Source organism: Neltuma alba, unplaced genomic scaffold (genome assembly GCF_004799145.2).
Source record: "Neltuma alba isolate B1F8T4 unplaced genomic scaffold, ASM479914v2 tig00013410_pilon, whole genome shotgun sequence".
NCBI classification, from domain to species: Eukaryota; Viridiplantae; Streptophyta; class Magnoliopsida; order Fabales; family Fabaceae; genus Neltuma; species Neltuma alba.
This window is the reverse complement of record NW_021637664.1, coordinates 131,913-155,491: the sequence shown is the minus strand read 5'-3', so window position 1 is coordinate 155,491 and position 23,579 is coordinate 131,913. Positions and strand designations below refer to the sequence as shown.

Below are 23,579 nucleotides of genomic sequence, written 5' to 3'. Positions count from 1 at the left end.
CGATATTAGCTTTTTAATTTTTAAATTTCATTTAATTGCCCCAGCTCGTGTCCTAACACTACCACTTAATTACACGTTAAGTATGTGGGCTCTGATTCTTCTAAATAACCCTCCTATCGTGCCCGCGTAAGTTAATTGAACTTGAGCTTTTAGAATCCTATGTATGGATCATGATCTTCACAAAAAAATAAATAAATAAATAAATTATTAAATAAAGATCTGTGATTGAAAGTCAATAATCATGTATGTGCTGATCATTCCATTAGTGGCACGCAATGCCACCAGCTCTCTCCAAGTTTCTATCGTTTTAAATCCAGAGTTCTTATATCCATTATACGTGTATGTGTGTGTGTCGCCTTCTTCAAAACGACAAGTATGACTTTCTAAATACACATCCAAATGGCTGAAATTGTATATTTGAGAGAATTAAACACACGGGCACGCATGTAGCTTGGCTTATTATTATACCAGAGACTGATTATTGGTTAATTACTTATTAGCAATTCGCTAGCTAGTCATTGGCATGTGCCTCCATCAGCTATATAAGACAGTCATTAATAATGCTTCGCTCTACCCGCAAGGCCGCAAGTAAATCTCACGGTCGAAAACAGTGAAGAAGATGTCAATTAAATGACTTGCGGCCACAATAGTGTGTGTGTGTTATATGTATGTATATATATTTACAGCTTGACACCACTGATGCTAAGTTCTCAAATTTGTTCATATTATGTTCTGACCGCAAAGAATTTAATTCAGTAACTTTTCCTATTTTAATTCGTTGGAAGGGACACGTCTACGTGTTGGTGCGCATATGTAAATATATATGCCCCTCTCTCTCTCTCTATATATGTGTGTGTGTGTGTGTGCGTATAGTGTTGTCGTGCTGTCTGAAAACAGCCAGAATAATGCATACAACTGTCTGGTAACAAGGGTTATTATTATATCCCATCATAACACTTAATTAATACACCAAGAGGCCCCCACTACATGGACAAAGGGTTGCGCCATTTTCCCATTCACTACAGTACTAACCACACATGACACGGTGCGTATTTGATTTCAGTGAAACTGAGAACAAATATGAATAAACAATCAAAGCAAAGGCTTCATCGGATTGTAGACTTCTTTGTCATCCATTTATGTTCAATGTATCGTTGCCTCTTTTTTTCTTGCGTTTCATTAATTCAATGGGATGCCAGTTAGGTCTAACATTAATTTAATGAGCGATTTAAACTAGTGTTATTAATTAATTGGGTGCAGGTGTCGGGTTTTAATTACCCAGGTGTACTAGAAACACATAGCCATATAATTTAATTGGCGTGTTTCACATGAGCAGAGATTTTTGGGATAGCTGGTAATTAAGTAATTAATTAGCTGACAGAGTTCTGGAAAGCACTCCAATAATTCCACCCTGAGCCTTTAAGTTTGACCCAACATTTACTTACACTCGAGCACAGTGAAAGTGGAAGCAGTTAGTTGCTTGATTTGATGATAAGTGTAATGAACCAGCGTTGAGTCGAGAGGGTCTGGTCAACTTTAAGAGAAAAGTATCATATCTTTCATTTGGAAAGTAGTTAAGGTTTAATGTCTCTAGTCGGGAAGCTCTGATTCGGATTTACGAGCAATGGTGGTCAAGTTTTGAAGCACATGGATTCTCTGCAAATATTAGACTGCCAAAGTCTGATGTTGCTCGTTGCTTTCTCCGTCTCGACCAACATGTTAAAGCTACCTTAGCTTCTTTCGCTGTATAAATGTCAGCCCCTCACTGTCCTTTTTCATCTCTGTGTTGCGTGTACTTTCCAACCCATTTCATCACTAGGAGCACCCATGTGCCGGATCGATCACTCTCCATCAATTTCGTTTTATATCTCACTTCAATTCTCATGTTTAAATTTGATTTTTAGACACAGCATTTAAAATGTAACTTATGTTGTGTTCGTTGTCTAACACATTCCAGGAATATCTATATATATATATATATATATATGCGTCCGTGTGTGTGTTGCGCCAAAAACATGTCGTGACAAAATGTGAGTTAGAAATGTGATAAATAATTTATAATGCCAATTCAATTCATTTTATCAATGATTTCTGAACGGCGTTTGACAAAATTATATATCAGTACGTCTTGAAAGGCCAGCTCCTTTTATATATATATGGAGCTCGTGACTTACTATTCAAACTCCTATCCACCAACCACATAAACTAGACGTCAGCAGGTGTTTTCATATCTGCTTGTTCGGATTCAACGTATCTTTCCCCATATAATTATATGCCCTTAAATTAAATTATATTTGATTTACTATTTACCAGTCAATTTTTTTGACAAAACTGCACTCATACGCATAGGTGATTTAAAAATACATACACATATTTTTAATTTAAACTAGATGCATGTATACATGTATAACCAATGCGTTGCATGAATTGTAAAATATATGTGAATTGCACAATTATATATGACTTATGAATATCTGCTTCTTAAATTTTCTATATTGGACATTGATATATTCATAATTTTGCTGTGGATGAATGTGTATAAAGCGAGGAGAGACACGAAATCGATTTTATTATCAACACCACGCGGGTTAATGAGTTTATATAAATATATATATATATATATCCATATCTAAGGTTCAGTGCTCTCTCTGATTAATATGGTTGAATTGGGACTCTTATTGCATGATTTTACACAAAGATTCGCGACCTCGATTGATCCTAACATATGTTTTATTTCAAGCTGACTCGCTATCAGACGAGCGAAAGAGAGACTACAATCAGCTTCAGCTACCGCCGGAAGAGAAAGGAGCGACCTAGCACTAAAACACAAAATATTTTTGGGATTAATTATTGATCGAGAGATAACTAATAAATAGCTATAATCCATCAAGTAAATCAATTAACATGATTTATATTTTTTACAACGGTTAATTATAATAATTGTGAGACTACTTAGAATTAGAATTTTAAAAATCTTGCTCGGAGATGTGAAGTACTATGATCCTTTAGCATTGTTCTCATTATATTCATTGATTTATCCACTGCCTCACCTGTCTATTCAACTTAATTAAAATCCAATCACAATATATCAATTATACGTTGGCACGTTTTGCATATTGAATGAGTTTGATTGCACAGCAATAGAATTAAATATTAGATCTCCCCTTGGACTGGGCGCCTAAAGCAGTATGATGGACCATGTGAAGTTGTAGGATTTTGCCCGGTAAGAAATAAAGTTTAACCAGGGCCGTAAAAGGAAAGTTGTAAAATTGACAAGTCAATTGGTATTTGGTTGATACATAACATAAGGAATCACGGGAATGAGGCACTGTGAAATGAGGAAGGGGGAAAGGGCTTTATAAGGCCAAAAGATGGAGGGGAGAGGACATGCATCCTACTTTTTATGATGTGTGAGTGTGAAGTGTAGGGCCTCTCTACTTGAAAAGATCGTCTTTGTGTTCATTCAATATTCCCTTTCTCTTCCCCAAAGGAACACGCACAGCCCAGAGAGAAGTCATGGTCCTCGAGGCTGTGGTATACCCCCCCGACCCTTTCTCTTGTGGCTTCAAGGACAATCTCTACCCTTTCAACCTGTTCTTCGATGACTCTCAGCAACACGACGCCTCCTCTCTTGATTTTCTCCAAAATAGTCATCCTCATCTTTCTGCAGATTGGGACTGTTCTTCCCCATCGCCCCACTTCAATGATGTTCCTCTTTCCCATCCTTCCTCTTCCGACGCCACCAATGCCACCATTTCGCTTCCTTCGGATCCTCACCTTCTGGATTATGCTCCTATTCCTGCTCGTCCCAAGAGGCGCAGGCCCAGAACCCGAAAGAATCAGCAGGAAATCGAGAACCAGAGAATGACTCACATTGCTGTCGAGCGCAATCGAAGGAAACAAATGAATGACTATCTCTCTGTCCTTCGCTCTTTGATGCCTGACTCCTACGTCCAAAGGGTACGCCCGGTATTGTGTTGTGTCGATTTCTCCAGTCGGCCGGGGTTTGTTTAATTTGTGTTTTCATGAATCGTATGACTGCATTGGTGCAGGGTGATCAGGCGTCTATAATTGGAGGAGCTATTAATTTTGTGAAGGAGCTTGAGCACAGGCTGCAATTTCTGGGCTCTCAGAAACAAACAGAGGGGACATGCGAATCCAGCCCTCCTGCAAAGTTGCCTTTTTCTGAGTTCTTCACGTTTCCTCAGTACTCAACTACGAGTTGTGGTGGGTGCGACAATAATTCTGCGGCTGCGGGAGGGGGATCAGTGGGCGAGGCAATTCAGTCAGGGATTGCTGATATAGAAGTGACGATGGTGGAGAGCCATGCAAATCTCAAGATAAGATCCAAGAAGCGACCTAAGCAGCTCTTGAAGATAGTCTCCAGCTTGCATAGCATGCGGCTCACCATCTTGCACTTAAACGTCACAACCACAGCCCAAATTGCCCTCTATTGTCTCAGCGTTAAGGTGCGGTTTAATTTTCAGCCGCACTTCCAGCTCTTTAATTAATGAACTTTAAAAGAATCTTTTTGATCAAAATTGGAAGTAACTAAACATGTTTGGAAAACTAAAATTCATGCAGGTAGAAGATGATTGCAAGCTGGGTTCAGTGGATGATGTGGCCGCAGCTTTATTTCAAATGATGGACAGCATTCATCAGGAAGCACTGTTGTGCTAATTAAGCTCCCAATTTGAATTTAATTGACTCAACTTTTTTCTTCCTTTTAGTCTTTTTAACCTTGAGATCTTATGGTTCTTCATTCTTCTTTTCCATGTCGAACTAAAGTACTACTGTAGTAGGTAATTATTGCAAAGTCCCTGTTACTATGCTTTGTTGATGGGCTCCATGGAGGAAGTTTTTTTGATTATTCCCCCTCATATATTATTGCCTCACTGTCTTTCTACTTTTGCTGTCATTCTTCTCTTTTTCTCTGTGTGGTGGGGGTGGAGGAGGAGGTCGCAGTACATGAAACTTTGAGACAATAATTATTTCCAAGTGGTTGATAATTTCTACCAATCCTTGCTTTAATTTCATCAGTCTCGACCGCAACCAGCAGCCATATTCTGAATTTTTCTACAGAACTTGAACTTTCATTAGAGACTTCAACATATGATGACATAAGTGCAGCTCTTGGGAAGCATGATTATACATGAATAAATAAAAGAAGAGGTTCGAAAAATTGGAAGCTAGCACTGTGTACATATTCAGAAGATGGAAAGCTATGGTAGACTTGGCAGCGAAAGGTCAAAGGAAAGTCATCTGTGTGCGATTGTGAAAATGCAGGGGAAAGCTGCGAATAACAGCTTTTCCAGCAGACCTTGCCTTTCACAAGAAACTCCTCCAATCGTAACCATCATCATTATCTAAATCACCCATAAGCTCATGGGTTCACTAACTTAACTATCTGAGTGTACGTATCCGTGGAATTCTCTTTCTTGTTCTGTTTTATTTCCGCGTCCACTGTCATTTTAGGACCATATTTAAATAAACCCAAAGCCAAATAATGGTCCCCCATGGAGCTGTACGACTTTCGTTGTCGAATCCCTAGGTATTAGAAAAAGCTATTTTGTTTTTCGTGGGGTCGTCCAGCAGTATTTATCTTCGGGATCGGAAGGAAATGATCAAGTTACTTTAAGGCCAAAAAAAAAAAAGTTAAAAAGAACTTTATTTTAGGGTAATTTGATGATAGAGAGAGTTGTAAAGGTGAAAAAGTTTTTCCCTTCATTGAGCCATAATTCTGTCTTCAACTTTCATATGCTTTTGGAGATTAGAGTGAGCTGGATGATTGCTTGCGTAAAATTATATTTTACTTTGTGCAAAGTCATCATTGAACCAATATCTCGTTACGGGAAGAGTTTATACCTATTGAATTTATTTATCTATCTAGACGAGATAGATCCTAATTAAACTAAACATTTTATATTATAATTTAAAAGTAACTGAAATTGGTCATTCCTGAAAGTTAATTAATTCCATCTTATAGTTTGTTGAGAATATTTAATTGATAAAAATTCTCCCAATATTCAACTTGAGAGAGAAAAAAACAAAGACGGAGCACTGGGGCTTCTTACCGTTGCACAGTGAAAGTCTCTGGGAGCTTAATTTCTGCTTTGTTTATTACACCACCCAGGCACAAACCTCGTTTTCTTTCTTCAACATGGGTAAGTAAATATTCTTGCATAGCATTTATATGTTTACAGATTTTAAAGATCCTCATCACTTCATGTATGCTACGAGCAAGTTACGGATACCTTTAACATTAAACGTTAATATATGCAAGTTTAACCAAAATCTTGGCTTGATGGAGAGAGCGGTTTAATACGACCAATCGAGTGGGGTGTGTGAAACTGGCTGCCCAAAAAAAAAAAAAAAAAAAGCTCACTACTCGCAGAAGGAGCCATATATAGAAAGATAAGAGATGAGATGATGAGAATATTGATTAGGTGGGGGTTCGGCCGCTTGTTTAATATCTGATTTCACATTAATCGGGCGGGTCAGCTCTGTTTGCACAGCACAACAGAGTTATATTTCTATTCTATTCATCACTTCTATATATATATATATATATATATATATATAGTAGAACCCGCAGATTTTTAGTTGACAAGATTCCAATGCCTGCACTTATTTGTTTCCATCTCGTTGTTCTGTTGCGGGGGGAACATAGCCTTCATAGATTCCGCCTCAAATTTCTTACCCCTCTATTATATATGATTTCGCAGTCGCTGTTTCTCCCTGTGAGCAGGAGGAGGCTGGAGCCAGGCGTTTCTAGAGGCTAGGGGAATAGAAAGCATACAAAAAGAGATGAGGGATTATAAATTCAGAACTCCCAATTATAAGGCTTTGTGGTGGGATGGAGCTGCATGCATGGAGTCCAAGGCAGAGCTGTGAATGAAGGAAACAGGAAGACAGTGACTGGCCTGGGTTGAATAGAATAAAGCAAAAGGAGGGGATAAAGTGGGTATAAATGCAGTGACAATCACACCAAAACGGGAAATCATTTTAAGAAAAAGCAAGCAAAGAGGCTAATAATTGAAGCAAAACAAAGTGAATATACGCCTCCTCCTCCTTGGTCCACATGTTATATAAAAAGGTTTCTGGGATACGGATCGTTGTCACAATTTATGTTATGCCCCTTCTTAAAAATATTCCCTGACCCGCTTTTTTCGAAAAATTATTCGGAATAATGTGACCAATCACCAGTCATCGATCACCAATAATGGATATCAGTAAATAGTAACCACAAACATAATTAATGGGGAAATCGAACTTAGGAGGGTGAGGGAAAAGGACAGAAACAGAGCAGGCCCAGATTGGCACGAGAATTTTAGCCCGAAAACAATCTTGGCCCATAACCCGGAGGCCCGACCCATTCTAGTTAGAGCCTCAGAGATGTTGCTGACTTGCCCAAAACCAATCTTCGGGTTAACGCTGCTATTGAGAAGGTGGGGACATAAGAGCGGGGAATGGGAAACATAAGAATCACACACACTATAATATCCGCGGATATATTCATTTGTGAGAGCTTCTTACTATGGATTTTAAAACACCAGTAAAGAAAGAATCAAACAATTATACAGGAATAGGAGTTGTTCAGAACTTGAGCTTGAGAAGGAAAGGCATTTTGTCTGAGAAAGGAGGATCCGAGTACTTTCCAGTGAGAATTTGGGAGGCCACGTACTGATTCGCAGCCTCAGTGTAATGAATCCCGTCCCAGTTCACATGCTCACTACTATCAGTGCAACCTTTCGCTGTAATAGTGGTTCCGTTGATGACCTTCGTTTGTCCACAAGCAACTCGGCTGTCATAGTTGAGTGGCGGACCTCCAGATCCACAGCACGCCATAAGAGGTTGTTCAAAACCTGAAAAGCAATCAATCTCATTCATTATGTTGTGATGTTTCACCTCACATTCTATATAAAGATTTGAGTGTGACTGACAAGGCAAGATCACATTATTGTTCTGACGTACTGACCATATTTAGAGTAGTTTGCAATGAGGTTTGACTTTATGGTGAAGATGTCAACAAACGTGATACTTGCGTCAGGATATTGGCCCTGCAATTTCGCACAGAGAGCATGAAGCTGTAGATTAAAGGTTTTGGCAGCTTGGTTGTGTGCCGCAACGCATCCTAGCTCGTCAAGCTTTGACGGATCAGTTCCAAATTTGGCGATATTCTGAGCCAAACATCCGAGAGGACCTGTGTTATGTATCCAGAAATACCTCGCCCCCTGGTCATACAGTCTCTACAATACAAATGAAGGAAGAGTGAGCATTCGATTTTTTCTAAGGGGAGAGAAATCTGACGATGCATCAATGGCACCAACCCTTGTTCCAGTTTCAAATTCTAATAAGATTGTTGGAATCGAGGCGAGTATCTGGTCCAGAGTTTTTGAATAGAACGCCCCGGCAAGGTCGTTCTGGCCTATATCAAACATGTACAGCCCCTTCTGGAAATACTCTTCTGCTGGGACGTACCTGTCAAATTTCCTACCTGAACAGAGGAACGAGATTAAACGCTAGTTTCGTCATGCGGTCTAATTATTGAAGAAGATCTGATTACTATAACGACGTACCTTTATCGAGCAATTCTAGAACCCGAGCTTTGAATCGGAAGAATTGATTGACCTGAACCCCAAACGAGAATGGGCAGATGGATGATGCTGTGGCTGGAAGGATAGTTGAGCCTGCGGCAGCGAAGTTGCAACCTTTTCGAAAATTTGGAACCCCCACCGAATCCAGATACGCATTTAGGAACGGCAAGTCCATCGCCTCCACTGCAATAAGAAACCAGAAACACATGAAACTCCATGAAAACAGGGCAAGAAAGCTTTTGGCAGTGATCGTTATCAAAAGATTACAGAGAAAATCGATGGTGAGACGGCCATCTGAGTATCTCCCAGATGGTACTTTGAAGTAAGTCTGCCCATTGGGAGGATAGAGACTCTCGATGCCAGCAGCAATAAGGGTGCCAGTATCAGAATTGGAGTCGCCGAAGTTGAAAACCGCAGGAAAATCCAAGTTCATGGATTTCGTAAGAGTTACAGAGAGAGAGATGATGGTGAGAATGCCTAGGGCACATGTGTTGGTCGCCATGGCTGTTGAGGACTTGCGAGGAGAACCTTTTAGGCTCCTGGTTGTTGCTTGTGTTTCAAACCACCAACTGCACAAAATTCCTATGTATGTTGGGTGGATCATATCTTTCAATTATGGGGCCCAGGCGTATCCAGCAGGAAACGTTATTTGGAAGAATGAGATGATGCGTTAAGAAGCATAATGACATCTTTTCTGCATCTGATACTGTCGGTTCAAACATCTCCCAAGTTATATTAATTCTGTTGCTAATCTTGTTATCTTTTTGGCGTATCATTTATTTGGCATTTTGTTCGCTTTGATCCATTGCATAATCACAGAGAATCAACATAATGATAATACTATGATTTAGATCAGAATGAGAGTTAGAAATTTACTGAGGAAGTCAACAATGAGACGACCGTCGCAGAACCTGCCGGATGGGGTTTTGAAGAAAGTCTGGCCATTGGGTAAGGGAGGCTGAAAGCCGAGTCCAGCAGCAAGATCTCCTGTGTCCGAGTTTGAATCACCGAAGTTGAAAACTGCTGGGAAATTGAAGTCAACGGAATATGCCATTCCCAAACACAAGCAAAACAACATCATTTCAAAGGCAACAGTGTGAGAGGCCATGTTTGGTAACGATTACAGTAGATTCAGACACCCTTTCACGGTGGCAGCTAATTACTGGTCGCCTTTTTATATGCATAGCCCACTGGTTGCTTCAAACAGAGTTTGTGTGGAAGTACTAAACAAAAAGGAAAAGCTTGCTTTGCCGCCTGAGAAAACTTAGAAAACTTAGTTCTCGTTTGGTTTGAATTCCCTTGCAATGCTATGTGCCAATTCTGCTGAAGCAAAGAGATGATTTTGGCTTGACGGGTTGCATACTTGTGCCTTGAAGGAATTACATTGCTTCAACACATTTATTGTCTGCAAAACTTGCTGCTTACCAGAATCAAAAGAAATCAACATGATCGCTCGGGTTGGAAGTATTTTCTAAGGGCGTACTATTTTGCCGATTCGTCATCTAAAACGCACTTTTCAGGTGACAAGCGTGAAACCTACTCCTGCATTAATTTAAAAAGTGGTGAGGCAACTAAAATGCTGGGGTGTAAAAGTTCATTCCCAGACAAAAGATGTTTGGCTTTCTGGATGCCATTTTAATTAGATTCCCTGAGTTTTTGGCCTCTGATGATATGCTTCCTCTTGGTATGTCCCCGCTGAGGCATCGTTTCGTCTCCTAGGCGCCACGAGCAGAAGCTTGGTTCCAATGAGTTTTCGAGATTCTGTTTTCTAATCAATCGTCCTATCGTTTTCTTTTGTAATTTGGAAACGGAAGTTTAACCATTATTTTTTAATTGTTTTTTGGAAAAACGGTGGAAATAAATAATCAAATTATAATCAATATTCCTGTCGGGAAAGACGAGTTACTGAGGAAGGGAGTCCTTTTTGGTTTGGGCTGAACCTGTTATATTTTCCCTCTTATTAAAAAAAATTATAATTATAATCATAATCGATATGGATGGAATTGGATGCGTGTTTCTTTCCTTCTCTTTTATTATTTTTCATGTTTTAATTTTTAGTGTTTAATTATTTTAATGAATTAATTAGAAGAGGCGGTTGCCAACCACTTTAGTCCCATATCATGGTAAGGAGCATTAAAAATGAGAGATAGGAATTGAGATTGTAATTAAAAAAATTATTAAAATAATATTTAGTATAAATAATTACTTGTTATGTAGGATTCACCAAACCTATAAAGATTGGGATTCCCAATCTCACATCTATAAATTTGGCTAATCCTATATAACAAGCTAAATATCTTTTTTAATAGATTTTTTTAACCCAATCATAATAGTTACTCTTAATTTTTAATGTTTCCAACCAAATATAATCTTTGCAAAAAAGTACGCGCGAAGGGGGTTGGCAAAGGGTACTAAAGGAGGAGTATCCTACAAAGGACCGAGTACGGAAATGAATCGGAATCGAGGGCAAAAATAGTCAAAATGGATGCTTGTGGTTTCTTGTGCGGCTCCCTTTCAGTTCCTGTCCCTTCAAATTCTTGTCTCTCCCATGAATCGCAATTAAGATCCTTCTCATTCCTCAAGTCCCCAATCCATTTACCCAAACCCTTCAAACTCTTCTTCCAATTTCAGCCCTTACCGGCAGTGCGTCTCAGGTGTGGGAATGCTCAAGAGATGGTGACTCCAGAACCAAGCTTGACCGCTTCCACGTCGGATTATCATCCCATTGATCAAAAACTGCTTCAGAACATGGCTTATGATGCTCTCGTTTGGAGTTCTCTGCACGGTCTCCTTATTGGCGATAAAGCTGTCGAGGTCAGCTGCCCATTTCTTAAGCATCTCGGATTATCATCCTCCATGTCCACTGCATGCGACCGTTTGTCAGAGCTGTCAATTGATATTATTTTCATGTGTTTTAGTAATCTTTTCACCGAATCCCGCTCCCGCTCCCCCTCCCAAAAAGGGGTAATTGGCATTGTTCTTTTGCATTGGCTACATAGTTACTGAATTTGTATCCAAACTGTAGAGATCGGGGAGCGTCCCCGGCGTCGGTTTGGTGCATGTGCCGTTTGCATTATTACCCACTTCGTTACCTGAAAGTCATTGGAGGCAAGCGTGCGACTTAGCCCCTATATTTAATGAACTTGTTGATCGGGTGAGTCTGGATGGAAAATTTCTGCAGGATACCCTCTCCAGGTACACTTTAGTTTTCATCTTATCTGTGTACTGACAAAATCTGTATAATCGGGACTTGTTTTGATGTGCTTGTGGGTATCTTAACTTGAATTTTGTCAGCGCATTTTGAGTTTAGTCCAGCTTGATTTTTCTTTTGTATTGTGAACGAGATTTTTACCGTATCAATTGGTTCTTTCATTATTTCCGACTCCCGCTGCACGAACACTCGCATTTGCTCGCCATGTGTGTGGCCTACATTTGTTGTTTCTTTGGTCGTCTTAGCTGCCTCAAAGTTTGGTTCGTTTTTACCTTGTTTGTTCTTTGTTTATGCTTCTAATTTGATATTATTTGCTTGTTCATCACAATGCAGAACTAAGAAAGTGGATGAATTTACCTCTAGACTTTTAGATATTCATTCCCAGATGTTGGAGGTTAACAAGAAAGAGGTAAGTGCTGATTAGTAAGACATTAAGACCAAATTTGAAACGGCAAGATAGTAGTTTCATCCCTTTGATTTAAGCTAGTCATGCTCGGAGTGAGACATGGCAGTGTTTTGTTTAGATGCAATCTGCTGATAGCATGTCCTAAGAGTTCATGTCAATTGTCAAGTCTTATATTATATCATGATACACACATATGTTGTGCGGAAGACAGTTGTCTCATACCTAATATGTTTAATTTAGTAAATTATCAGGAAAAGAAATAAAGTTTTTTTAAACAAAAATTCATTGATTCAAGTGGATGTGCTCATAATTGTTTTTTCCCCTTTTGCATTCATTTTTGAAGGAAATACGTTTGGGATTACATCGTTCAGATTATATGCTTGATGAGCAGACTAAATCACTTCTTCAAATAGAGCTGAACACTATTTCAACTTCATTTGCTGGTCTTGGTAGCCTTGTAACTGAACTTCATAGGTATGTTTTTCTGTAAATTACACATATGGTTCCTAATTCCTTAGTCTCCTAATATTGTTATGAGGGTGTTGCCTATCGGTGCAGCTGTGGGTATATATAATTAAACGCCAAATAATGTCTTGGCTGATGTAAACAAAATAAATGTAGAGACCTCATATTGGATGCACAGATACTAATGCATGTTAATTAAGAACTAGGTTATTCATGTCAATTTTATAGTACTATAAAAATTACTATGGACAGATATCTTTATATTACGTTATTACTTGGCCTTTTCCCAGGAACATAATTTCTCACCATGGAAAATTGCTTGGACTGGATCCAGGAAAAATTCCTGTGAATGCTGCTGTCAGTGAGTTTACAGAGACATTAGCTAAAGCTTGGTGTGAGTATAATAATCCCAGGTCAGTTTGTAGAAATTTTGTTGTCTGTTTTCCCCCTTCTATTGTTGGTTTGGTTTTACTGCTATAATTTGTGAATACAAATTTCTAAATCGTTCGGTGCAGGGGTGTGATTATGTTTGTGATTCAGGCTGAAGAACGGAACATGTATGATCAGCATTGGCTTTCTGTAGTTTTGAGAGAAAGATATCCTTTTTTGAATAGTCGACCAAATGATAGAGTTTCAATTTATTCCGCTCTTTAGCCAGACTGACTACGGAACCAACTCTATCAAAGTGAAGATGACGAGGGATGTTAAATAATTTAAATACAGAAGTTGGTTAACTTGAAATAAACTATTTTGTATTTTGGTTGTTTTCTTTAGGATGGTACTTCATTCAACATTTCTTAACTTTTTTATGTTTCAAAAAATGCATCAGAACATAAATTTAAGTCATTTTGTTTTTGTTTAAATTTTTTAGATATTTTCCTTAGCTTTATAACACACATCGTATAAGAACAATACGGAAAACACTGGCAGAAATTGATCAAGAAGGAGAACTTCTACCAGATGGAACACTTTCTTTGTATGTAGCCTTGAGCCTTGTGATGCTGAATGTCCTTCTCTAGATACATGACTCGTCAATTTTTGTTTCTGACTGTGAAAATATATAATGGCATGGCCTTGGCAGGGATGGACAGCCGATTGCAGTCATTTACTTCAGGGCTGGGTATACACCACTTGACTATCCTTCAGAGTCGGTCAGCAACTTGACTGCATTGCTCTGCTGCTAACTATAATTGCGCTTTTTGCTTGTAGAAATAGCGTTTGTCTCCTTGTTGAATTTACCATCCTTCTTTGTTTTAGGAAATGTTAGCTTGCTGAACCCAATATGACTTAGTTTGCAGGAGTATTATTAGCTATCAGCTGTTGAGTGGTGAAATTATCAACTTATCGGTCAATATTTGATTAACATGTCTGCTAGTAGAACCAGAACAACCATGATTTCTATGACCAAGAGTGGTGAATGACATGTGAAAAAAATTAGGCACTGTGTACTTGCCTGTTGGAGGCAAGGTGATATATTGGAGCCATGCTGCATCGTATGCCAAAGACATCTATTCAAACGAACTTAAGTGTGCTCAAACACAGCTTGCAACCCTGGAGATGCAAACTAATTCCAAATTTAATCAGATTTGTATTAATATATCAACACAAATTTTGTTTCCTGAGTTGAGCATCTTGTCGGGATACTCTCTAAGTGTAACAATAGTATGTGGACTCTAGAAACTCTGTTTTTCACGTGTATATTCATGGGTGATTGGCAAGACAGTTGCTGCATGACAATATCCTCTGAAAGTTTTCTGCATTTTTAGGACTTGAGTAATAATGTAATATGAAGTGGCATAAATTTTCTTCTTCATGATGTCATACTTTTTGTTACATTTATTTTCTTCTACCCTAACCCTTTCATATAGAAAATGATTGTTACTGTTTGATGCACTTGCTCGAAATTTAGGAATGGAGAGCTAGGCTAATGATGGAACGGTCTTCTGCTATCAAATGCCCATCAATATCTTATCATTTGGTTGGAACCAAGAAAGTTCAACAGGAACTTGCGAAGCCCAATGTTCTTGAGAGGTATCTTGCGAAGTTGCTGTTCTAGAGTTTGTTTAATTGTCTCGGACATAGATATCTCTTCCTAAATCTGAGTTAAACTATAAACAGGTTCCTTGAAAATAAAGATGACATTGCCAAACTGCGCAAATGCTTTGCAGGATTGTGGAGTTTGGATGATTCTGACATTGTTAGAAATGCAATTGAGAGACCAGAATTATTTGTAATGAAACCCCAAAGGGAAGGAGGAGGTCATACATTACCTTAATTAAACCTCACCTTTTCACCCTGTTTTGTTGATGAAAAATATAGTAAGATAGACTGAAAACTGCTTAATGAGTTGTAATTACATTACAGGAAACAATATCTATGGGGATGCAGTGAGGGAATCTCTCATAAGATTGCAGCAAGCAGGATCTGAAGAAAATGCAGCTTACATTCTGATGCAGAGGATATTTCCAGCTAATTCTACAACATATATTATGCGTAGTGGCTATTGCCACAAGGATCAGACGATTTCGGAACTGGGGGTATTTGGTGCTTATCTAAGGTACGTAGCTTGTTTACATACGAATCATAGTTCCATGCTTTCTCAAATTAGCTAAACGAGTGACGTCAATGGACTACGGTTCCAGGAACAGGGACAAGGTCATTGTAAATGGCCGTAGCGGGTATCTGATGCGTACAAAAATATCTTCATCTGATGAAGGTGGAGTGGCGGCTGGCTTTGCAGTATTAGATAGTGTGTATCTGACGTGATAGATTCAAATCTGACAGGGTAGTCCAAAGCGTGGTGCCATGGATTAACCCATGTAACTTGTTATTTGTCTCCAGATGATTCTATCTCTGGGCATTCATAAAAGGGCTAGGAGGTCCAGTTTCGCTTATAGCTTGGGCTCCTAGGACTATGTTTGGTGGGTTAGGGGCCCTTTGCTTTATGGTGCCCTGGAAAAGGGGCCTTGATTCTGCCCAATAAACTTTTTCTTGACTGTTCCTTAACTCATAATCCATATCCAAATGCAGTCTGATTGGAATCTCGTCGTCTAGATTATAAGATTTTGTCGACACCGGGTCGATGAAAAGAAAAGTGAGTGTAAATGTTATTCGTAATTTTGCAAAAACAGATCTGATATCGCTTTAAAAAAATCCCCAAGACAGTCAAAAAAGTGGACTGCGACAAATTGATTTAGCGTGACCAGGTTAAAGACAATCTATCGGATTGGCAGTGGTGTAATCACCCGATGTCATCATCTTCGGTATTCGGTAATATATAAATTGTCTTAAAATTTGTATCTCATATGACATGTCCTATAGATACATTTCAAACCCAAATAACGGTACTTCACTGCATTAGCGATCACCTGAAACTTATTTCTGCAGTTTTACTTGTATAATTTATATGATCCAATTTCATGGTAAAAAAAATTTAATCATTAACATCCGTTTTAAAATTCTTTACAAAATGATGAAACATTATTAATAATTATTAATAAAAATATTATTCACTGAGCATAAACTAAAAATTAAAAAATGATGTTGATGTTTATAGCTACATATCCATATGATATATGAAATATTATCTTATTCCTTTAATATAAGAGCTGGACAATTAATTTATAAATGTAAACAAAATTATTCAAGTTAATTATTTATAATAAATATGTATTGTCCTTTTTAAAATATTTTTGAAAGCAAAATAAATAAATATAAGAAAATTAAATTAAATTTTTAACTAATTCTTATATTTAAAACTAAATAATAATTAAGAAGCTTGTATATGCAAGCGAGACAATGGACGAGCCAGACAACTAAATTTACGAATGTGTTGATCGCCCATCATATCCGGATTCGAAAATGATGGCCCCTGTCGTACTTGAAGTTACCATCGCTGTAATTCCAAATAAAGTGCACACGTGCCCGAGAAAACAAGATTACCCACTTGACACACTGCCCACGAGGCAAGCATCTAAGAATGGCTTAAAGAATAGATTTGTTTGCACTTTGCAGTTTCACTAGTATACCTAGTATTAAAGAAGCTCAAAGAATTCGTAAAGGCAGAAGGAGGGCAAACTATGTAGTGGTGGTTTCATCTCGTTAAGCAGCAGTGTCATCGTCAGAGTGGTCAGGAAGACGATCAAAGAATTCATCCAAGTACCAGGGGCAGTGATCATTCCAGGCGCCCCTGTCTGCATTGGCCCTCCACTTCTGATCAGCTATCATCTCAGGTGAAAGCCCCCATTCCAACAGTTCTTCGTCACTGTGATGCACTGCTAAGCTGTAGTCCCCTCCACTCCCCAGCTGCATTACCCGGATTTCACAGTTCCCCGGATTGTTTAAATGCTCGAATTGTTGCACTGTCCACTTGAACCACTTCATCAAGAATACCCGTGATGTCAGTCCGTGTGACACAATTACCAGATTCAGATCCTGCTTGGTATCCAGGTGAAGTCTGTTCATGTCTATGTCCCTCCACAGTGATTCCAGGAAATCTGCTCGTCACATAAACAACTACTTCATTAAGGGACTACTCGACTGAATAGGAAACAAAAAATTGCAGTAGAGGACACCATAATTTCATAACCAGTTATCACTCTTCGATATCGTGTTTACATTTGAGCAAACTAAGCATCAGCGGAAAACAATAAGTAAATAGATGCACGATATGGATTATGATTCCCAGGCAAGAAAAGAGTCAAACGGGAGGGACAAAACTCATTTGGGAGGAAATGAGCAGCAGGGGTAAACGTTCAGTTCAGAAGGAGACACAATGCTCACGATAATACAGGGGCAATATCTCTGAAGCTATAAGAAATATTGCCCCATTTGTACCTGGTGATGAAAATCCTTTAGGGCAAATCTGCCCCCTAACCTTTCTTTTTTCACCCACCTTAAAAAAAAAACTAGTAATAAACAAGTGCAATGGAATCCATTGCCGAAATAGAAAGTTCAAGAGAGAGAGAGAGAGAGTGAGAGAGAAGAAAAAGAAAGTACTTGAAACGCGATCGAACACATCGGCGGCGGACTCTCCCTCCGGAAAGCGATAGTAGAACCTGCCGAAACGTTCGCGCGTCTCCTTGATGACTTTCATCCTCTCTTGGACCTGAAAATTCCCAAAGTCCTGCTCCCTGATTCGGCACTCTTCTCTGACGCCAAGTACCCTTTTCTTGGAGAAAGATCGACCAATCTCACGAAGGGTCGACCGAGTACGGTGGTAGGGGGACACGTAAAAGTAGAGCCGCCAATCAGGAGAAGAGTCGCCGCCAGAAACGATCTGCCGTAATTTATCTCCGGCGAGGCGGGCCTGCGCAATGCCTTGTTGGGTTAACTGAATCTCATGGTCAGGGGTGGTGGTGTAGGCTGCAGTGTCGAGGTTTCCTTGAGATTCACCATGACGAACCAGTATTATTCTCTTGGGAAGAACTGTCTTCTGGTGCGGATGCATATCCTCTGTTTCTCCTTCACGCTTTGTTGCTGTTCTGAATACGAATGGATCAAAATGGAAGATGAGCAAAGTACGCGGTTTGGCTTCTGCCCAAATGAAATTGATTTTGTAGAATTTCAGAGTTCGCAGGCAGGTTCTGAAACGGAACCTCCCCCGTCGCCTCCCTCCCTTTTATACAGTTCAATTTCAATATACTAATATTGCTTCATTTATCTTCCGGTCTTTTAATTTTACTCTGACTGCTCTTGTCCGCGGAGATTGACGTTCAAAGCGAGGCTATGGGGATCCTTGACCGTTAAACAACTGATGTCGAAATAGTTTTAAAAAATATATTTTTAGTATTTAAATTAGCAGAATAAAACTAATTAATAATATAAATATGGAAACACTAATATAAGTCAGAGGCGGCATAATTTTTTAAAAATATAATTATGCACCAGCACACTAAATTAGAAGGTAAATTATAGGGAAAAATGAATGCAAAAGCTATTTAAAAGTAACCTCGCGTTTACTGGTATTTTGATAATCCAGTGGCATGAATTTTTTTCTCATGAACAGAAGATCATGATCCTCGAAAAAAAAAAATGCTATCTCATGTAAAAGGGTGATTTGCAGGTATATTGTTGGCGAGTTGTAAATGATGTTTGGGATATGAGTTTGGTTCTAATGAAGATTAATTATTCTTGAAAACACTTTGTTAATTGGAAATAAAGAAACAAAGGGAGGCTTTAACCAAATATTAATAATAAAAGAATGATGGCAAGCATTGCGTGGCGTGCGAGACGACCAAGTCTGGGGTTTGTTATGGTTTGGTAGCCAAAGCTGCGGGGGGCGTGTGGAGACCCGCGTCATGATTTGATTCGGCTAATCCAGCAGCAACGTTGTGATGCCTTTCACATGGCATCGTATCTAGAGAGGTGGGAATCAGGACCGACCTTTCAGGACTGACGGGTTTAAAAGGACCGGTCCTCTGGGATTACAATTTTAAAAATATCCCAATTTGCTAAGTCCGGCCCTTAAACTATAGGGCTCAAGACCGGCCCGTGGGCTTTTAGCCCGTTTAAGGGGAAAAAATATTTTTTTTATATTTATCATCTTTTTTATAAAACAATAAAAATAAACTAATGAAATTATTAAAAAAAACATAAATATGAATAAAATTAAGTCACAAATATAAAATATCATCATATATAAATATCAACATCCAAGAACATCTAAAACATTCATTAACAAGATAACAACATTCAAAAGTTTTGTCTATAGTGCAATTGTGTAATAAATAAATACTATCATTAATCTTTTGAAACTTCATCATCACTATAATTAATTACTCTTCTTCATAAGTATGCTTTTCTTTCGTAACAAAAATATCAAGTTTTTCTTCTTTATAAGAATTTTACTTTTAAATTTTACAATCTATCTATTATTTTACTTTAATGTGAGAAACATTGTTGTTGAAACTTATAAATTTCTAATTCAAATTATAGAATCACAAGTTATATAAGTATAAAAATACTCTATTATCAAATATATATCTAGTTTAAAAATATCAACGCATATAATAGAAATCAAATTATTATTAAAGTCCAAATTAACTTATTTTTTTAAAATTTAATTGGATAAATTATTGTCTAACACTAAATTTAATTTTAAAATGATAATAATAACTAAATATTTAAAATATTATTAACAATGTAAAAATTTAATAACATTAGAATTATATAAAAAAAATTAAAAAACCAAAAAATTATAAAAGAGCTTAAAATGGCCATATAAAAAAATTTAAAAAAAAAAATATAAAATGGCTTAAAAGGACCGGCCCTTTTAAACCCTCGGCCCTTCAGGGTCAGCCCTCCAGGACTTATTTTCCATTTGAAGGGAAAAATATCAAGTCTGACTCTCATAATTTCAGGATCTAAATGAGTTAGACGGGTTCAACCTGTTTTTCCGGCTCTACTTTCATTTGCATCTGCGCTTTTTTTTTCTTTCCCCTTTCAAATTTAACTTTCCCCGCGTATGGTCCAGTTAAGCGACAGCTAATGCTACTTTAATTACTCGTTTTGCTGGGTTAAAAAGTTATTGGTTTCGTGCGATCGATCACCTGACCCAACCGCAGCCAAAGATCATTGACATCAATGTTTCTCCAGTGGCGAAGAAGTAATATGTTTCAACCTGTAATTGGGTGCGCGCGCGTGATTAAAAAGCACCCAACTTTAGCCATTGCTTTCAACTGAAATCAGATCGCTGCAAACGTAATCCCTTTGAATCCTGAGGTAGAGGATTCTTGCTCTTGGAACCCCGAAAGTAAACGCATCTTCCCAGTTCATTCTGTTCTGCCCACAAGCTGCTCATGAATGATAAGTGGGATGACGTCAATCCTAGGTGGAAGCTTGCTTGGAATTGACCTGGTCCACAGTGTGTAAGAACTTTCCTCTGGCTGGTTCTATAAAACAAAAGTCTTCAAAGGCACGTGGCAAGCAGCGACATCTGTGAAGTCTGTAACAAAGCTAGAGAGGGCATAAACCGTGTTTTAAGATCATGCGAGCTAGCTATTGAATGCCGGAGACTGATCGTTCCAAACTAGCTTCTTCAACTGCTCATTCCAAGATTGGTTTCAGAATGACCTCAAGACCGGAGAAACGAATCGGCAATGGTGCACGACTTTCGGTATCCTATGCGGGAGGCTTCGGGATGCTACGAATAGAAAAATCTTTTGTGATGATTCTCCACATGCGATTCTTATTGTTAACGAAGCGCTGTCCTTAAGCCACCACAGTAGAAGAGCTGTGGAGTTTCGTCAGAGCATGCGAATAGGATAGTTTCTTCTGACGCTGTTCTGTTGTACGCTTCTCTTTTTTAGTTTTTCTTATCTCTGACCTTGTAAATGTTTTTCCCTTCTTTTTTTGTAAGTTATCTGACTCTGCAAATATTTAAGCAATAAAAACTCCCCTTTTCACTTGAAACAAAAAAAACGCCCAACTTTAACTTGAAACTTTTTCATTTTTATCAGTTCATTCGCTTCGAAAGTCAAATTTCTAATTTAATCTTTGAAGCTTGATGAAAATACATTCAAAAATATCAACGAAGAATTTTTTTTCCTCTTGTTTTTTTGATTTTATTGAAATTTATTGCCAGATATTTACGTTAATTTTCCTAAGGTCAGCTAAACATGAAAGAGATATTGATTATCACTTTAATGTTATATTTTATCAACAGATGTTTGTATACGAAAAGTTGACAGTTTTTGCCGGCTCTATCGTCTCTTTAATGTGAAAAGTTAGATGACTAATTTAAATAGGTTAAAAAAATTTATTCAGTTGATTATTTTTAATAAATAGCTAAAACTACTATTTGATAGAATATTTAATATGCGTAACTACTATAAGGACTATTTTAAAAAATAAATAAATATAATAAATAAGATAAGTTAAGATATTATATTTAAGGCTAAATTAAAAATTAAATTAACTCTAATAATAACCAAAGGTAATATGGTACATTAACGAAAACGTGCATTTTTTTTTTTGAATTAAAACTAGACAACACCCCTCAAGACAGGAAATAACATCAGGTTCCCTTGTCACTGTCGGCCTCTGAGCACAAAGGGTGGAGGTACACGAAAGATATAAAAAGAAATGCGGATATATTATGCGGAAAGCTGGAGGTACACGAAACATCAGCAACCCAGTCGATATGTCCGAGTGGTTAAGGAGACAGACTTGAAATCTGTTGGGCTTCGCCCGCGCAGGTTCGAACCCTGCTGTCGACGCATTACCTTTTATCCAACTATGCATGCAGGCCCCCAGCGCGCGGCCAGCGGTATTTAAGATTCCCAAGTTTTCGTTTCCTTTTTTTTTTCCCCCAAAAAGAATCTCAACTCAAAACCATAACTGGATCATGCCAGAACAATGCTGTGCTGCTGTCCGAAAGTGGACCTGGCTGGGAATTGAAAAGATTTATTTGAAGAGATTTAGAGCAGACGATGGGTGAGTGATGCATGGATTTGCTCCAAACTTCGACCCTTGGACTCCGGCACCAACATTGTGAAGAACAGAAGCAGTGAACCGCAAAAACTGGTGTATATGAAGAACTTCCCTGCCAATCAGACAACCACCTTGTTGATGCAACAGAGGGTGCTCGCAGGTTTCTTACGAGGAAAAGGATGTGGTAAGGCTACCTGTTGGCTCCGTTCCACCATAAAATAGGTCAACGTTAACGACTTCCCGCTAAAGCTTTTTTTATTTATATAGGATATATGAAAACCACAGCCATCATCGTCTCCTAATCGCGATCGGCTTATATATGCATGTATGTAGTCAGGATCTCTAGTCGACTCAAATAATGGTTCCACCTCACCTCGTCTTATAAACTATAAACAATATCTTATAATTAGGATCGAAAGTAATATTGAAAATAAAAGATAGGAACTGTGATTACCATTAAGAAAAATCATTAAAAAAGTGTTTAGCATAAATCATTATTTATTATATGAGATAAGGTAAACTCATAAATTAAAGGTGGGATTGGAGATTACCACCTCTGCCCATTCTCCTATGGTATTCTTCTATTCTCCAATCACACATACATGAATTTGTTTGATCTCATGTAATAAACAATCTTTTATACTAAACATTTTTTCAACAGATTTTCTTAATTTTGATCACACTGTCTACTTTTTATTTTTAATGTTCCATACCAAACGGGATCTATATATGCACTTGAGTAATGGCAACTGCTATTGTTCCAGTGCTGCTTGAGAATCCTATATAACAGAGGCATGGGCAAAGGCTTCAGACATGGTTTATTGATTCTTCAACATTACTATATGTGTCGTTACGTTGTGTGACATATATAGTTTTAATTTTACCAGTAGCCTCAAATATTGAGCTAACGTAATAGGAAAATGCTCTGGCCCCTCCAAATTGTTGCAGGCAAAGCAATCCAATTCCTACCTGAATCATATTAATTACAATACATTTGAGGATGACCCAAGAGCATACCACATCTAATTAGCTTTGAATGATGTAGTGATTTAGGCATACGATCAGTGACTGGGCATATCTTGTCTGAAACATTTCCCAAAATGTGGATTTTGAATGTTGTTCCACAGTTTCTGTAAAATCCTTTTTTTTTTTTAAAAAAAAAAAGGGACATGCCATTCGTGATTATATCAGAAAAGGCCATAAATGAATCAGGGATCATTTCATTACTTCAAACCTGTTAAACAAAAAATAGTCAATAATTAATTAAAATGAAGAAATGGGAACATGGTTACTCTCAGCTGCTTCTAGACTTACATATATCTGCAGTCTTTCCACTAAGCCGGTGAAGGAATGCTTCAAAATCATGTTTTTCACCAAACTTAGCCTGAGTGCAATTTGTTGTGGTATCGGAGTATTACAGAAAGATATATCTTGGACACTAGCCAGCAATTAAACCCTCATAAAGCAT

The 23,579-nt window shown here is 38.1% G+C and overlaps 4 protein-coding genes and 1 non-coding gene across 6 annotated transcripts; 3 read left to right on the top strand and 2 right to left on the bottom strand.

Annotated features, from left to right (window-relative positions):
• Nucleotides 1-3,392: 3,392 nt before the first annotated feature.
• Nucleotides 3,393-4,877, top strand: LOC114737124 (transcription factor bHLH94-like). The gene is made up of 3 exons (XM_028925032.1): nt 3,393-3,960; nt 4,053-4,469; nt 4,585-4,877. Exons 1-3 carry the CDS (start codon nt 3,517-3,519, stop codon nt 4,678-4,680), a joined length of 957 nt encoding a protein of 318 aa, XP_028780865.1. The 5' UTR covers nt 3,393-3,516; the 3' UTR covers nt 4,681-4,877.
• A 2,332-nt stretch (nt 4,878-7,209) lies between these two features.
• LOC114737113 (GDSL esterase/lipase At1g54790-like) lies at nt 7,210-9,754 on the bottom strand. 2 transcript variants are annotated; one of them, XM_028925020.1, is made up of 6 exons: nt 9,474-9,754; nt 8,865-9,146; nt 8,580-8,780; nt 8,331-8,497; nt 7,979-8,249; nt 7,210-7,865 (listed from the first exon to the last, which is right to left on the bottom strand). In XM_028925020.1, exons 1-6 carry the CDS (start codon nt 9,703-9,705, stop codon nt 7,597-7,599), a joined length of 1,422 nt encoding a protein of 473 aa, XP_028780853.1. In that variant the 5' UTR covers nt 9,706-9,754; the 3' UTR covers nt 7,210-7,596. The 2 variants fall into 2 exon arrangements, with proteins under 2 accessions (XP_028780853.1, XP_028780852.1); XM_028925019.1 differs by lacking the exon at nt 8,865-9,146 and having other exon boundaries at nt 9,474-9,751.
• Nucleotides 9,755-11,073: 1,319 nt separating this feature from the next.
• Nucleotides 11,074-15,723, top strand: LOC114737136 (glutathione synthetase, chloroplastic). The gene is made up of 12 exons (XM_028925043.1): nt 11,074-11,411; nt 11,623-11,792; nt 12,142-12,217; nt 12,558-12,688; nt 12,970-13,092; nt 13,195-13,275; nt 13,575-13,655; nt 13,761-13,830; nt 14,589-14,710; nt 14,798-14,937; nt 15,044-15,236; nt 15,322-15,723. The coding sequence occupies exons 1-12, from the start codon at nt 11,079-11,081 to the stop codon at nt 15,443-15,445; spliced, it is 1,644 nt and encodes a 547-aa protein (XP_028780876.1). The 5' UTR covers nt 11,074-11,078; the 3' UTR covers nt 15,446-15,723.
• A 940-nt stretch (nt 15,724-16,663) lies between these two features.
• On the bottom strand, nt 16,664-18,275 carry LOC114737130 (phosphoglycerate mutase-like protein AT74). Its single transcript, XM_028925038.1, has 2 exons — nt 17,678-18,275; nt 16,664-17,175 (listed from the first exon to the last, which is right to left on the bottom strand). Exons 1-2 carry the CDS (start codon nt 18,126-18,128, stop codon nt 16,781-16,783), a joined length of 846 nt encoding a protein of 281 aa, XP_028780871.1. The 5' UTR covers nt 18,129-18,275; the 3' UTR covers nt 16,664-16,780.
• Nucleotides 18,276-21,815: 3,540 nt separating this feature from the next.
• TRNAS-UGA (transfer RNA serine (anticodon UGA)) lies at nt 21,816-21,897 on the top strand. The gene has a single exon. It is a non-coding gene; the product is annotated as a tRNA-Ser (tRNA).
• The last annotated feature ends 1,682 nt before the right edge of the window (nt 21,898-23,579 follow it).

What these genes read in the sequence shown, in the direction of transcription:
- LOC114737113 (XM_028925020.1), bottom strand. Translation starts at nt 9,705, where the DNA reads ATGGCCTCTCACACTGTTGCCTTTGAAATGATGTTGTTTTGCTTGTGT. An exon ending in TCTCATTGTTGACTTCCTCA is followed by an intron (nt 9,147 to 9,473) that starts GTAAATTTCTAA and finishes TTGAAACACAAG; the next exon opens with CAACAACCAGGAGCCTAAAA. An exon ending in TCTAGAATTGCTCGATAAAG is followed by an intron (nt 8,498 to 8,579) that starts GTACGTCGTTAT and finishes TCCTCTGTTCAG; the next exon opens with GTAGGAAATTTGACAGGTAC.
- LOC114737124 (XM_028925032.1), top strand. Translation starts at nt 3,517, where the DNA reads ATGGTCCTCGAGGCTGTGGTATACCCCCCCGACCCTTTCTCTTGTGGC. An exon ending in CTGACTCCTACGTCCAAAGG is followed by an intron (nt 3,961 to 4,052) that starts GTACGCCCGGTA and finishes GCATTGGTGCAG; the next exon opens with GGTGATCAGGCGTCTATAAT. An exon ending in TCTATTGTCTCAGCGTTAAG is followed by an intron (nt 4,470 to 4,584) that starts GTGCGGTTTAAT and finishes AAATTCATGCAG; the next exon opens with GTAGAAGATGATTGCAAGCT.
- LOC114737130 (XM_028925038.1), bottom strand. Translation starts at nt 18,128, where the DNA reads ATGCATCCGCACCAGAAGACAGTTCTTCCCAAGAGAATAATACTGGTT. An exon ending in TGTGTTCGATCGCGTTTCAA is followed by an intron (nt 17,176 to 17,677) that starts GTACTTTCTTTT and finishes TGTGACGAGCAG; the next exon opens with ATTTCCTGGAATCACTGTGG.
- LOC114737136 (XM_028925043.1), top strand. Translation starts at nt 11,079, where the DNA reads ATGGATGCTTGTGGTTTCTTGTGCGGCTCCCTTTCAGTTCCTGTCCCT. An exon ending in CTGCAGGATACCCTCTCCAG is followed by an intron (nt 11,793 to 12,141) that starts GTACACTTTAGT and finishes ATCACAATGCAG; the next exon opens with AACTAAGAAAGTGGATGAAT. An exon ending in GTATTTGGTGCTTATCTAAG is followed by an intron (nt 15,237 to 15,321) that starts GTACGTAGCTTG and finishes CTACGGTTCCAG; the next exon opens with GAACAGGGACAAGGTCATTG.